The sequence below is a fragment of the Dromaius novaehollandiae genome, chromosome W, assembly GCF_036370855.1.
Source record: "Dromaius novaehollandiae isolate bDroNov1 chromosome W, bDroNov1.hap1, whole genome shotgun sequence".
In the NCBI taxonomy this organism is placed as follows: domain Eukaryota; kingdom Metazoa; phylum Chordata; class Aves; order Casuariiformes; family Dromaiidae; genus Dromaius; species Dromaius novaehollandiae.
In genome coordinates, this window is record NC_088130.1 from 43,896,408 (window position 1) to 43,910,929 (window position 14,522).

Here is a 14,522-nt window from a genome sequence, read left to right on the forward strand (position 1 = left end):
GAGTTTCCAACTCTCCGCAAGCACCACCAGTTCTAACAAGGGAGTGAGAAGAGAAATCAAAAAAAACCCATACCTTGTGTTGCTCTATTGCATCTACCCATTGTTGTCTGTGGTCTGGGTCCTGAGCTCGGAGGTACCAAACACTATCATTTACACTAATATCAAATCTGCATTCATCAAAGTCGTGGGGCTGCGAATGAAAAGTGTAAGAGTAGTCAGAATTAGCAATCAGAAATACTTCACAGAACATTTGACATGATAGTGTTGTAATTTAAGAAGACTTGTGATGTAAGGTGCCTTGGATAACTGCTAGATTTTAAATTTTGTTTTCTATAGATATCTTAAATAATGAACAAACAAATTTTCACAATGAAAAATGCCAGTCTTCTGAAACAGAAAAGCTAAGTGATTTAATACATTTTTAGATGGAAGGAATACAAACATCATAGCAAACAGCACCAGTACAGAACAAAAAAGAGATTACAGCAAAATGCAAGAAAAAAAACTAAACGAAGCTGCAGCATCCTCTGCCTCCACCTCTTATTTTCACCATCTAAGACAGGGCTGTCAGATTATGGGGAGCAACTTGCAACCCCTTCCCATACCACCACTCAAACACATCTAGCTTTCAGTTCACATGCCTAAATTACTAAAAAGCTTCTACTAATATGGCAATGAAGCTGGTCAGGGAACTATAGGGGCAACAAAGCAGTCATCTAATCTGCCTGGTGCCCAAACACTGTCAGTTCAAAATCTTGTCCCCAGAAAACATCCAATATAAAGCCTAGCAAGACGTTTTTTTCCTCGCTGACAACTATTCTTAAAACAAAGGAAACATAACATGGATGCAGCTGAATGGCTTTTGAATTTTCTACCATGTTCAAATGAAAAATTATATATTCACATTACTGCAGGAAGGTAACAAGCTCTAAAGTTAAGGAAAATTGTGTGATCTGGAGAACCATGAATATGATTCCATGACACCAAAAGACAAGTCTATACAGGTTAACAATTTTATAAGAACTGTTCTATGATATGTTCATTAATCTTGCAGACAACTGAAGCATTATGGATCACTCATGAAACACTCCACAGAAATAAACTTAAAAGCAAATCTAATCTGTTGTATCATGCAAAAATCTACCATGTCAGTGGAATTTTTTTTTCAAAGGATCTGGAATCAGAAGCTACTTTCACATAGTACAGAATCTTTCTTGTTTATGTATATTGAGGAAAAAATAGAACAACAGAAACCAACTTGCAGAAAGAATGAGCTAGGAAAAGGTTTAAGGAAAAGTACATGAAGCTTTTTTTTTATATTAAAAAAAAAAAAAGCTTTGCATACTTGTTCAGGCATTTGAACTTTAAACTCCCCTCAAGACAGTCAGCAACCTAGTCACATGAATCCAGCTACTAATTACTTACTATTTGACCATCACAACTTCATTCAATTAAGAAAGTTTAAAAACTTGTATACTGCTTTGTTTTCACTGAATCACGGAACATAGGGATGTAGGGGACATCAAGTCCAGGCCCCTTTTTTTTCAAACGATATTTGATATATTATCCATTACTGCATCAGAGATGTTTATCTAGTTTAGGGTAGCAAACCTACCTGCCTTAACAAAGTGAACAGGCTTATGAGCCTGTTCACAAGCCACCCCTTTACCAGGCCCTCCTTTGGCCACGTGATGGAGGATATGCACAAAGCAACCATGAAGGAAGGTCTCCCAGAAAAGCAAGTATGCAAACTGTTCCTCCTGTGGCACTGTTCTCTTGCTCACTTGAGCTCTCTCTCTCTCTCTCTGAGGGCCTTTTGGAGGATTTGAAATCAATTGGTCTACCCTGTTGGATAGCCCTGACAAAATTAATCTTAAAAGCTGGCAGTGTAAGTGAACCACACTTCCATAAGCAACTCATTCCAGTGCACAGCTATCCTTGCCATCTCTAACCTAAACAGTGTTTATTGTGATTTAGGATCATTACCTCTTGTCCTATTCAAAGGCAGGTTTATGAACTCCCTTTCTTTGCATAGCAGCTTTTAATACATTTAGAGAACCTCTCTTGGACACAGAGGAGAAATACTTTCCTTGAGGTCTAGCCAAACCTTTCAAACACCTTTCTGGGTTGTACACTGAACATACACTTCTGCATTATTCAATAGAAGATGGGGAAAGTTAGGAGACTAGGCAACATATAAAAGAAGTCTAGGATTACATCCAGCTTGCTGTGCAAATTCATATTACAGAAAAGCCAGTCTAACAGGTGGTCCTGTTAGACAAGTTGCTTAAACAAAGCAATCTCCACTAACAATGTTTAATATTGCATCAAAAGGAAATTCAGTAGGCATGACATGGTTTGCTCTTGACAAATACATGTTACCTATTTACCATCTTGCTGTCTATTTTCCAGTGTTTTTCTGGCAACCGAAGTCAGACCATTAACTTATTTCCCTCCTTTTCCTCTACCTCCTTTGAAAAGATAAGCTCCATAAGAACTCTCTAGAATCTGGTTTATCTTTCCCTTCCAGCCAATTCTAAGTTCTCTACTATGCATTTTACCAAGATCATATAAGACACCACAATCACATGCAACTTATTCTTTTCTTAACCCAGAACAAGTCAAATTACTGTCATTCAACCATTTTCTCACAACCTAGAATGAGTTCATACTTCATTTCATTAACAACTCGGCAGATTGTTAAATATGTAACATCTTTGGTATCATCTGTTATCTTCCTCTTCCCACTGAGCAGCAGGCAAACTCTTTGGTTTTGCTCTTGCTATAAATACGCTTTTACTGTTTTCTCTAGTTGCAAATAGTAGAGACCATGAAGTGTCTATCACCGTTTTTTCAGGTCTGTCCCTTATTCTAAATTCCTCCTTGGACTAGTTTAAGTATCTCCTTAACACTGCTTTAAGCTTTTTCATTTCTCTTTTCTTCCTGTAGAATCTTACATACCTCACTTCATTTAGATCTCTTTCTCTGAAGTTCACTATTTCTAGCCTACTGTTCACCCTCCTCCATAGCCTGAGAAGCACTTATAAAACGGCATAGTTCTCAGCCAGCCAGCTGAGAAGATGCTGGAGGAATAAATAGGGATTTTCATAGGTAAAAAGCTAAGAACCTGTGTTGGGGCCAGGATGTGTCCTATTGCTCCTGGTCCTTTCACAACCAATCTAAAGCAAGGAGGAGAAGAATGTTTTAGTCACACAGGGAAGTAGAAAGCAAGTAGGAATTGCTATCTACCCTCAGGACCTAAAGCAGGTTGGAGAACTTTAGCTGCTTTTTCTTGCCCACCCCCTGGCAGCCTCAAGCAGCACACAGACATACATAAATTTAGAGGGCACTGGGGAAAACAAAAACCCAGCAGACCAACATGATACCGTGAATGAGAGCATCTGAAAACCCTTACAGAGTTTTCAAAGCTGAGGTTGGCAGACTGTTAGAAGTCTTGTAGCAGAGGCAGCCTGTGTGCCAAAGGCTCCTTCTAGAGCCAGTATTTCAAAGAAAAATACCTAAATCATAATTCTATGCAAGAATATGCTGTTTGAAACACTGCACTGGCCCATAGTCCTCTAGCATCCCCAAGCATCCTTTCTGTCTCCTTCCTATCTTCTGAGGCACCTGTAGGGAATTCTGCCAAAATAAAGGTGATTGCAAGTATTCGACCCTCCCAGATCTTACTGTGTAAAGCCAACCAATATTAGCTCCTGAACAAGCAAGAGCAGTTTACATGAAGAAACATTTACTTGGCTACAGTTACTGAGGAAGTCTGTAGCTAGCTCAGGTCTCTGAGTCATCGCTGACTGCATTGCCACAGAATCCTTCCTGCTATACAGCTCTCAAGTTTGAGGTATTCACGAAACAAGCTTCAGAGGGTCTACTTGAAAATACTGGTTTAAGTGAATCACATCGGGAGGTAAGTGTTTTCATATACTTTGTAAGTTTCCAGAATACTCCATGAAAGAAAATACTTGAATGAAAAAACTTCTGCTTGCTAAGTCAGTCTGTCCCACTACTCTAAAGGGTGTTTCTTCCTTTCCAGTAGAGAGGTTGCCTCTTTTCTCTAGAGAGGAAAGCCAGAGCAGTTCATAGCAGATCCAAGTCAACTCCACACATCACAACAATCAGCTATGCCTGTGCTGCTATCCCCACTGCAGAACTAACTCATCCACAGTAAACTTGCCTTAATTTTTTAGTTTTTCATAATGAAAGAAATACTGAGCAGGGCACTAGGACATTAGGCATTAATGATCCAGGCCTACAGGGAAAAAAAAAAAAAAAGTAATTGCCATACTTCAGTTCTCTCTCAAATAGAAATGAAACCAACATAAGCACGATAAAGGCAGTATGTTATCTATGCTAGCTCCAGAGTTATTAACAGAACAATGTTATATACTGCTCTAAAGATAACTGCAGCTTGCAACACACCAACATTATACACTGCAACAACAGACACAAACCTAGTAAGAACAGCACCTAATTCAGCAATACAAAACAAATTATCCCCGAAATTTTGACATAAGGTTTTTTTTTTTTCATTTTGTGATGGCAATTTTTTCATCCAAGACCTAGAAAGATAAATATTTAGCATAGCTGCAGCACTTGGATTTTGCTCATAGTAAAATGCACAAGCCTGTTCAACTGCTGAATATACTTCTTGGTCTTTTACTGTATTCTAGAATTTCAAAGTTCAGGGCAAATTTGGAAAGCCTTTGTTCTTGAAGTCAGATTACAGAAAGCTTCATAATGCTAGCTTTGGTATTCATCCTGCTAGAAAAACACATTATTTACTTTCCTGTGGATTCAGTTATCACAACCAGAACTCATAAAAGAACTATATTCATACAAGAATAATTTTAGAATCAAAACAATACTTAAGTACTACTTGTTTTATTCCTTCCAATAAAACTATTATCAAACTGTGAGCAATCATTGCTTTAGAAAACAGATTTTTGTAAAGCAACGCATTTTGTCTTAATTAATTAGGTTTTACAAAATTCTCTTAAGGGAATTAAGCTTGAATATTCTGTCTCTGGTAATCGGTCAGCTTTTAATCATTAACAAAGACTTTAATGATTGAACTTTTTTTTTTTTTAATCTTTCCTTCTCTTAATATTTATAACTCAAAGCATGTTAACAAAACATTCCTCACTTTTCCCCTAAAGCCTTAAGTATGGTTTCAGACTGTAAAATTTAGACAGGTACTTAAGGCTTCAGCTATTGAAATGGGAATCACATATATAAAGCTGCACCTCTTAATCACTATTCGTGTATTAATTGGCTGTCCTTTTGCTACATCTCTTCATATGTACTGCTGCGTGCCATGGAAGATCCAAGAGCTGTACATGTACCTGTCCATGTACATGTAGAACTAGGAGCACTGGAAGCTCTGTACAGATTTCACAAGAACACAGTGAGGCAAGACTGAACAGGATATCTACCCTAAGAGGAAAAGCATGCTTTAGAGCAGTGGCTGTGGTATCTTGAGCCAGCAGGGAGAGTACAGCATCCAGGCTCGTGGCAATGGGAATGGCAAGTTCCAATCCCAAAGTGAGGGGAGCTGCAGCTAAAGCAGAGGCCTGCTGTACTATGAAAACAGAAGCACACCAAGCAGACTTAAAATTAGCTTGTTTTGATCCAAACGTATGTGTCCCCATATACAGTGCAACTGTATAAGCATTTCTGTAAAGACAGTACTGCCATTACTAGTAACATGCCACAGGCCTTAGGCTAACTATGCAAGTCCCTAGGCCTGCTGTATTAGGCTTGTTATCAACTTGTTATGAAAACTTGCTCTGTGAACTAGAGCTTAGTACCAGGTGTCTCTTGTTACAATGTACAGTTTAAGCACAAGATAACAGTAAAGACCTTGAAAATATGGGCACAGGCCAAAAGTAGGAATGTAAACAACTCACTGATGGTCACCTTCCGACCAGTGAAAAAGTGCAACCTTAAGATCTGGGAAGACTGCCTTTGCTGCAAGAAGTGGCTGCTATAGAAGGACATGGGGGGGAGGGAGAGAAAAAACAAACAAACAACCCCCCCAAAAACAAACAAAAAACCCCACACTACAGCCAAGCAACAGGGTAAGCTGCAGCCTGGGAAAGCAGCACCTGCCACCACCGTGCACTGCATGGCTCGGGGCAGGAGCCAAGGGCTAGGAATCACCTAGAAATTCAACCATCTTATAAAAGGATCCCAAGTTCAGCGAGTGGAAGAAAATGCTTGCTTCAATTCCGCGCCCCCCCCCACACACACACACCTGTTAAATAGCTCTCCAGTTTGGTCACCTTGACCTCAGCAACCAGGACCAAAGACATGGATATCAGGCTGACTATACAGCATTGTCTCCATGGTGCTGCATATTCACAGCTAATTTAGGATCCAAGTATTAAGGACCAACTGCTTTGAATACATAATGCTAATGACTGAAAACATGTAAGAACTAATATGTAGTGATAACGATTAATAATGTGTAAGAACTAATTATTAGCACAAAGCATGTTGCTAGTGATTGTCAAAAAGCCTTGTTTTAAAGCTTAAAATTGATCTGATTTGTCAGTCTTCTGAATGCTCCCATCACAACAATCTCCAATTTCTTGGTGGAGGCGGGGGTGTATACACACATTTAGTTGAAATGTACCCTTATTCTCCTGCAGCTTAAAGTCTTTTAGAATATGTGAGACCCTAGTCCCAGACAACCTGGTTCTTAAGAGCCTAGAGACATGGAGTAACAAATTCTAACTGTTCTCCAAGGAATGGTGGACTTCAGCTGATTAAAGCACAATTGAGGAGAAAGACATACCAAACCAACTGAGAAGTTGCTGAAGTCTGCCAGAATATTTGATCTAAACTACACTGTCTAGAATACATGAGTAACACGGTAAAAGCAGCACAAAAGTTTACGTCTAAAGGAGGAAGCAAAAAGATGAGCTCCGAAAAGGAGAAGCAACACTGAAGTGTCATCTGTAGAAAACTATCTTGAAGAATTAAATGTGTGTATGAACAGAACCAAAAGGCTGATGAGACAGCAACTTGGAGGCCACAAGATAGGAGAAGGCCCTGTGCAGCAGCATATAAATAGATAAAATAGTGTTCTGACCCTTTTATTCAGAGTTCCAAAACAGGAATGCATAGAAAAAGAGTGAGGTCTGGTATTCTACAAATTCTCAGTGGAGATGTTAAAAACATGTCATAAATAGCTATCCCAAGATAGCTAGTAAATAATCGGCTAGGGGCTGCCTGGCAGGAAAGTTGAATGAGAGTAGACCACTGGAGATGTGCGTCAGATAAAAAAGCTGTATCCACTAATAATAAAATCTACTACAAAGCAATCTGTGAAAGTGCATGGAAATTCAGATCCAGCAAGATTACAGAGTGGAAAACAAAAAATCGGCCAACCATAAAACCATAACACCAAATACAAACACTGGAATTTTATCTGGGGCACGGTATAACACCTGTGAGAAGTGTTCCGCAGCACAGAAATACTCAATACAACCTATGGGCAGGAAGTATGCTTCTGAAGTGGATATTAAGTCATGAACATTGTTAAATCTTAATTAAATCTCTTAATAAAAGGGGGAAAAAAAAGTCAAGTGTGGGAATAATATCCTAACTGTTAATAGAAGAAGTTGATATAAGTACTGTTGGATTACAGCCCTAATTTCAAGGATGTAGTCACATATGATTATATACAAGTACTTAAGCAGAAATCTTCAGCAATACTAAGCCACGCTAAAATATTTATTTAATACATGTTACTGAGTTTTTCTTCCCCACATCTGAATCACTGTTGAATTATGGATCATAATATAAACATTTTAACTTAAGCAGATCTGGATGCCTGTTTTCCACTTCTGACTTAATTTTCTTAATACACACTAAGGAAGAAACCTTCTATTTCTCCACCCCCAAAATCAAATTGCCTTTTCCCTCAAGAATATTAGCATTCTTAGATAAATAAGGCAACTTTCTGACATTTTCACTTTGAATTGAATTATCTGAACAAGTAATGGATAGGTTGATGTACAAAGATTGTCAGAGTTAAATTTGTATGCAGGATCTGAATCCTAAAAGGAGTTGTGCTAGAGAATCCCATGTTCCCAGCAGCCCAGCTCATCACCTCCCACACACCAACTCTCCTTTTTTCCCCTCACTCTTCTCCTATTGTCCTTTGGCATTTCACTCTCCAGAATGGGAGCACCTTAGGCCTTTCACATATAGGTAGGCATTCCTGACTCCACTTGCCTTCGTAGGCTTTTCTGGATGCACTATCTAAAATCTCCATTTATATTTCTCTCTTTTCCACCCCAGATTTTCCAGCAATCCAGAAATAACTATTTGGTTATTTAAAGCATACACCAAAGCATAAAAGTACTAATTGCATGTGTCCTAAATAAAATCCTATCTAGTTAAGGCCTGTATTCTCTGACTTGGTTTACTCAGGTCATCTTTTGAGTAACAATTTAGGCTGAGGAAGTACTTTATCAAATTATAGAAAGCGAATTAATTATATGCACATCATTTCATACTAAAATAGATTGTTTCCAACTGTCTGAGGCTGAAAAAACAAATTACTGTATTTCAATGCAATTAGTGAATATTATAAATTCACGGCTATGGTATTTCTGCCCAGGGTACTGATTTATAGATTAGGTTTTTTACAAAAGCTTTTGCCAACTGAAAGCAATCAGTTAGTATTCAACTTATCTAGCAGCTGACAGAATCAAACCTATCAGTAGATAAAAACGTCAACCATAATTCTTCTTCTAACATACATAGTTATGTTAAAAAGAACAAAGGTTGGAGCAGTAGCTAGAAAAAGCTAACCTAAAGTTTACCTGTATCAGTCTAAGTTGGCCTGCTTCAGAAATACTATTTCCCATTTTATACAATTTAAAAGAAAAAAAACACACCAACTTAATGTCACAATAAATTTTTGAAAGTATTTTGAAAGACATGATTCATCATGCATCAAGCACTTTAAGCAACACTATTAAGAAGGTGTTTAGCATTGACATTTCCTTCAATTAATAAAAAATACACACCTTTAATTTAGAATTTAAGTATTAGCAGAGTTTAAAGCTTCTGTGAAAAAACTTCTCAGAGGAAACTCTTCTGTATCTGTTTGAATTGACAAATGTATGGAGCACCCTCTGCTAGCTAATCAATCTATTTTTAGAAACGTCAGTCCATACTTCCCAGAGGTGCCCAATTATTAATGGTGACTAGCATTATACTGTAAATAAACCAGAAACATCCAGTCAAGAGGAAGCACATTAAAAATCTTAAATGAAATGTTAGAATGTTAAACTCACAGTATGTTTAAAAAATAGCATGGTGAAAGCTTTTATTATTAGCAGCTGATTACTGAAAAGAACCATCTCCACTTTCTTCAGACTATCTGCAAAGAAATGAGAAGCTTGAAAAAATGGAAACTGTCAGTTCTGCTCTTTCATGTAAGAAATTCTTGTGCCTCTGGTAAACTCGCACTAAAGTATGTTTATTCTACCTCTTAATTTATAAGATGAATACGTATTAAGTGTTTTACAGTAATAATTTATTTTACTTAGAAAAAGCTAAGACAATTCACCAGGCTGTACCCCTCAGGCAGAGTTCAGTTTTCTAGTTTGTCTGTCCTGAGCTCCAGACATCCACCAGCAAGACACTTGAGAAATACACCCTTTCAAAAGTCCATTCTGAAGGGGAATGACTTGCAACTTGTATATTAACATAAAACATCATTACTGCCTTCATTAAGCAACAGTTCTTTCTAATTAATGTTTCTGGAAACAAACTAGCTCACTAAAAATGCCTCTATTATGCAAACTGTATTCATTACTCAATCCTAGCCGAGACATTTGCCACAGAATTGTCTAATTGTCTCTTTAGAACACAATAATAATGAAACATTCTGAAAAAATAAAAAAGACTAGTAACCAAGAACATATTTCCATTTAGATTTTAACATGAGTATATATCATTTCAGTATGAGCAAAACCAAGGAAAATCACTGCATCAGTTATCAAATCTTGTTTCATCTACCAAATTAGAAATTAAAATTTTCTATACCTGGTATACAAAAATCAAAATGAAGATGAATCACTGGATTAAAACAGCATGGTAGTATGTTAGATATGAATCCTATCTAAAGGAAAGCTCAAATATAAGTTGGAACACAAACTTTTCAAACTCCTCTTCTAGAGTCACCTCTAGTGACAACAAATACAAAGTGCACACACGGCTGAATTTAAAGATTTTTAAAATTCTCAAGCATGACATTTCTCTAAGCACTTTCCAAACACAGCCAAACCTAGAACTCACGAGATAAATACTTTATTGTTAAGAGTTCGTAAACAGGTTTGAAAAGTCTATTAATACAAATTCCCACTAGGATTAAGTTACTGCAGCCCTCCCTATGAGTGTGGAGGTGGGTGGGCGGGTGCAGGGGAGGCAGGGAAGGACTTACAGCAGATGACCTCTCAGGGTCTCTTTCAGCCTGAATTATTCTATGCATACAATCTTACTTCTTGATAGATCACGTCACTCCATAGGTTAAAGCAGTGATGACACTATTGCATCAGAGCGAGTAACCAGAGCAAAGACAGTACAAGCTGAAAGGCCAGTTTTCACTGGAAACTGGAGAAAGGCAGACTTCCAACCTCCACAAAGCATCTCTGTGTGTGGTCTTTTAGTGATAGATCCTAGACCTTCCTGTTCCAAAGCTGAATCCCATGGATCCACTGCTGCTGGACTGCCATCAACACTCATTTCTAACCATGTATATACAAGTCCCTGTTGAAAGCCTAATTTTCCACAAACCTTGATGGTAATGAAGGATATCTTAGACAAAGCCAGCCAGTACTTTTTAGTCAACTACAGCAGTAAGTTATGATGCTCAGGCTACAGTAATAGAACAAAGCTTAAATCTGTATATATACTAAGTATTTATAACACTCATGATTTCTTCACATGCCTTACCCATGTAGCAGAGCTCTTAACTCAGAGCTCATGCCTCAAACAAATCTGTTAAGCTTTGTTCTAGGTGTTTTCCTTGTCTGGCTAAAAGTGAGTGAGTCAGCATCACCTACTGACTTTCACTGTACTCCTTCACAACTTAATTGATAAATGGCCAGGTCTTGACATTTTATTACTTGATGTAATCCAGGGAGTATACAATCAGTATTCATCCTTTATTCCTCTATCCCAAGAAATCAACTCCTTTTAGTCCCAGTGGTTAACAGAGAGAGTAGCCCAAATCCCATATTTTCCATCCAATTAAAGACTATTTTCACAGGAACCTAATAGTTTTGGAGGGATGACATTGTGATCCTACATTTGAGATATGTGAAGAAGCTATTTTAATAAGCTAATTTAACAAGTCTCCCCTCTAACAAAGAGCGGGGAGAGGAGTGTCTTCCTATAAAATATCTTGTAGAATTACCTATCAATCTATGCCCAATATAGTAGGGAATGATAAAACAAGATCAGAAGGGACTGGGGCATTCTTAATACAATATTCATGTCTCACAGTTAATACTATGACGTATTCAGCCTGATCTTCAGGCTGGCAGTACAGTTAGACTACTCAGTGACAGCAGCTTTCTAAATTTATGCCTAAATATCAATAAAAAGGGGGTATTCTGTATTAGTAACATTAAGTATTTACAGGAAATCATTATGTCCTTAGTTGAAACTAAACACGTATGTATACCTAATATTGCTGCCTAACGGAAAGCTTCATGAGAATCTAATCCCCTAAGGAAACATTACAGCCATCAATACCATCCCAAACTGCATATGTCCTGCTTTGTGCTAAAGGAAAGCTCCTTTTAATAGACCAGGTTAAGAGACAGTTACTTAACCACACCTGACTGGATCAGCAAGATCAAAAAAAAACTTGAAGTGTAATACAAGCCTTAGAAAAATATTCATGATGAAGATCTCAACCACATCAGTTCAGTGCTACTGAACATTAACTCAATAAGAAACATGACTTCCCCTCTCTTCCAAAGTAATCATGGACATGTACAGTAAAGAGTAAGCTGTTACTCTTCTCAACGTTTATTTCATCAGCTTTTCATGTTTTCCTATATGTTTAAATGCATTATCCAGCTACTGAGGCATAAAAAGGACATCAAAGTAAAGATTAACTATCTGCCTCAGGAAGAATGCAAGATGGATGAATATTTACAATGTTTGATTGGAATTCATTTTCTGTTGAAAAAGTAGTAGGTTAAGAACAAACAGAAAAGAACTATTCATCAATTGGCTACCAAACAGCTACCGAACCAGAAGCATTCATTCCGAAGCTCTGGCATAAAAGAATGACATCTGAAAAATAAGTGATAAAAACTCTTGGCAGTTTCAAAGGTGAGTTGCCAAATCCTAAAGAAACATCAAATGATCCAATAGTCTACCTGAATCTGTAGTACTTATGCAACAATCACTTTGTCAACTGCAACTAGGGATAATAAACAAAGTTTACCAGGTTTCAGAGATGCCTTTTGTAACTACCATCAAGCAACTGAACAGTCAAATACAGCTCTAACCCATGATCCTGAAAGAAAACTGCACTGGAATATCAACTTCACTTATAGAATGGTGCATACTTTCTCTTCTTTCCCCAGCACCTTATTGTCTTCCTCAATGTATTTAAGAAGCTCAAGAAGTGGAGAGTGAAAAAAAGGCAACAATTCAAGTCCAAGTTACCAGATGTAACAAGTGCCAGAGGAGAGAAGAGAAAGCAATCTGTAAGAAGTTTCAGCATTACAGACTTCCTAGACAGAAGATAAGAGGCACTGCAACTTCCCTTCACGAAAGGCAACATACCAAAACATTCCAGCAGCAATGTCAGCATTACTACTATCTTTCTCTCCACCCCCAAAATAGGAATTCAAGCTGCTCTACAGCATACTTCAAGACCTTCCTGGGCTTACCTCCTCATCTTCATCTTCCTGTCTCTCATTCACCAGAATATTAAGCCTCTCACTAGTGAATGAGAGATCCTTTTGTAATGCTTGATCATAGGCTGCTACTGCAGACTGCCAGGAGTAAATTTAAATGAGCACTTTAGAGCCCATTGTTGTGCACCACATAGTCCGAAATAAGTCAAATCTGGAGTGAGTTTAAAAAGTTTGAACAGTTTTTTTAAAAGAGCTTAAAACAAATTGCTTCATTTTGTTTAAATTTCTATATGAGTGCAATAGCTGACAGACACCTAAATGTAGAAATCTGCTTTACCTTTGCAATCAATTTTCCAAAATGTTGTAATTAATCCAATCACATTTTTTTCAAATCAGTGTGCTTTAATAACACTATTGTGAGCTAAACATAGTAAATAAGGAGAGAAGTCTTCTCATTTGTCATCCTCAGTTCAGTTAGAATAAACACATTTGGTGGATTAACAAATAGTAAGATTAAATATTATTGTTTTTGTACACTTACATGCTACATAAGAGTCCAGCTAATTAGACTTAAGGCTGACTTCTTAGCTCAAAATAACATTAACATGGATTTCATTTATACGTAGGCTCTTTATTCTTACTAGCATAGTTTTGGATCTACCATTAGGCAAGAAGAGCAACGCACATGACACTTTTTTTTGTTCTGAGGAGGAAGCATGTGGTAGAGCATTTTCTCTGGAAACATTCTATAGGCTTGTGTTACACAAAGTACGGTCAAACAAACATACTTTGCACTAGAAAGAGTAGTAAGGACTGTGGTAGATGCTACCTCCTTTAGGAATTCATCGCATGGTCTTAGGCTGACCCCAGGAAAACTACTCCTCCCTGTAGAAACCTCTAGTGTAGCAGAGATGAAAGATTATTTACTGTAGCTACAAATTGAGACAGTTGTTTTCTTATTGGGAACTCCTTGCCCTGCTCCAGTGTTGCACTGATACCACTAATTTAATATTACAAGACATAATAAAACTAATTCACCATACCCATATTTGCTTTCACTAGAAGTTGGCTAAAAATACCTAACACCCTGAAAAATGAAAAGATGGCAATTCTGAAATAGTGCTTACTGTAATCACAGCCTTGCTCAGGCAGATAGAGCCTCTGCAGCCATACTCTGTTTCATCTTCAGACTTGTAATAACTGAGTGTGTTGCTTTTCAGAACTACCCATCGATCCTGCCACCCATGAATGTAGTTGGTCCACTGCAAAAAAGAAAAGAAATTGAGAGGTCAGCTAATAGAAAAATAATGACAAAAACAGTTTTATTGATATTTCTCAAGCTTTCAAGTACCAAGAAAAAAAAAAAAAAGCAGCCATTTTTGAAAGTTCTTCCCAATTGAGAACTTCATTGCTGTCCTGCCCACAGCTCTTAAAATCACTTTTGCAAACCACTTATTAAAATCAGGTTATAAAAAACAGCATTGCTTCAAACCAACAATAAGAAAACAGATCTCTTCACTGCAGCTGTGGTGCCAAGGCCAGCTGAAAGAGAGGTGTTAAACGTACCGATGACAAAAAGTATGTGCATGGAAGAAATTAAACATTCAT

General features: G+C 37.6%; 1 protein-coding gene across 2 annotated transcripts in view; it reads right to left on the minus strand.

Annotated features, from left to right (window-relative positions):
* CERT1 (ceramide transporter 1) overlaps positions 1-14,522 on the minus strand; it is a 75,255-nt gene that overhangs the window by 56,934 nt on the left and 3,799 nt on the right. For both annotated transcript variants that reach the window (XM_026106766.2, XM_026106765.2), the window contains exons 2-3: positions 14,042-14,176; positions 74-190 (exon numbers count right to left, since the gene is read on the minus strand). In XM_026106766.2, coding sequence (XP_025962551.1) covers positions 74-190; positions 14,042-14,176 — 252 coding nt within the window. The remainder of the gene's footprint in view (positions 1-73; positions 191-14,041; positions 14,177-14,522) is intronic.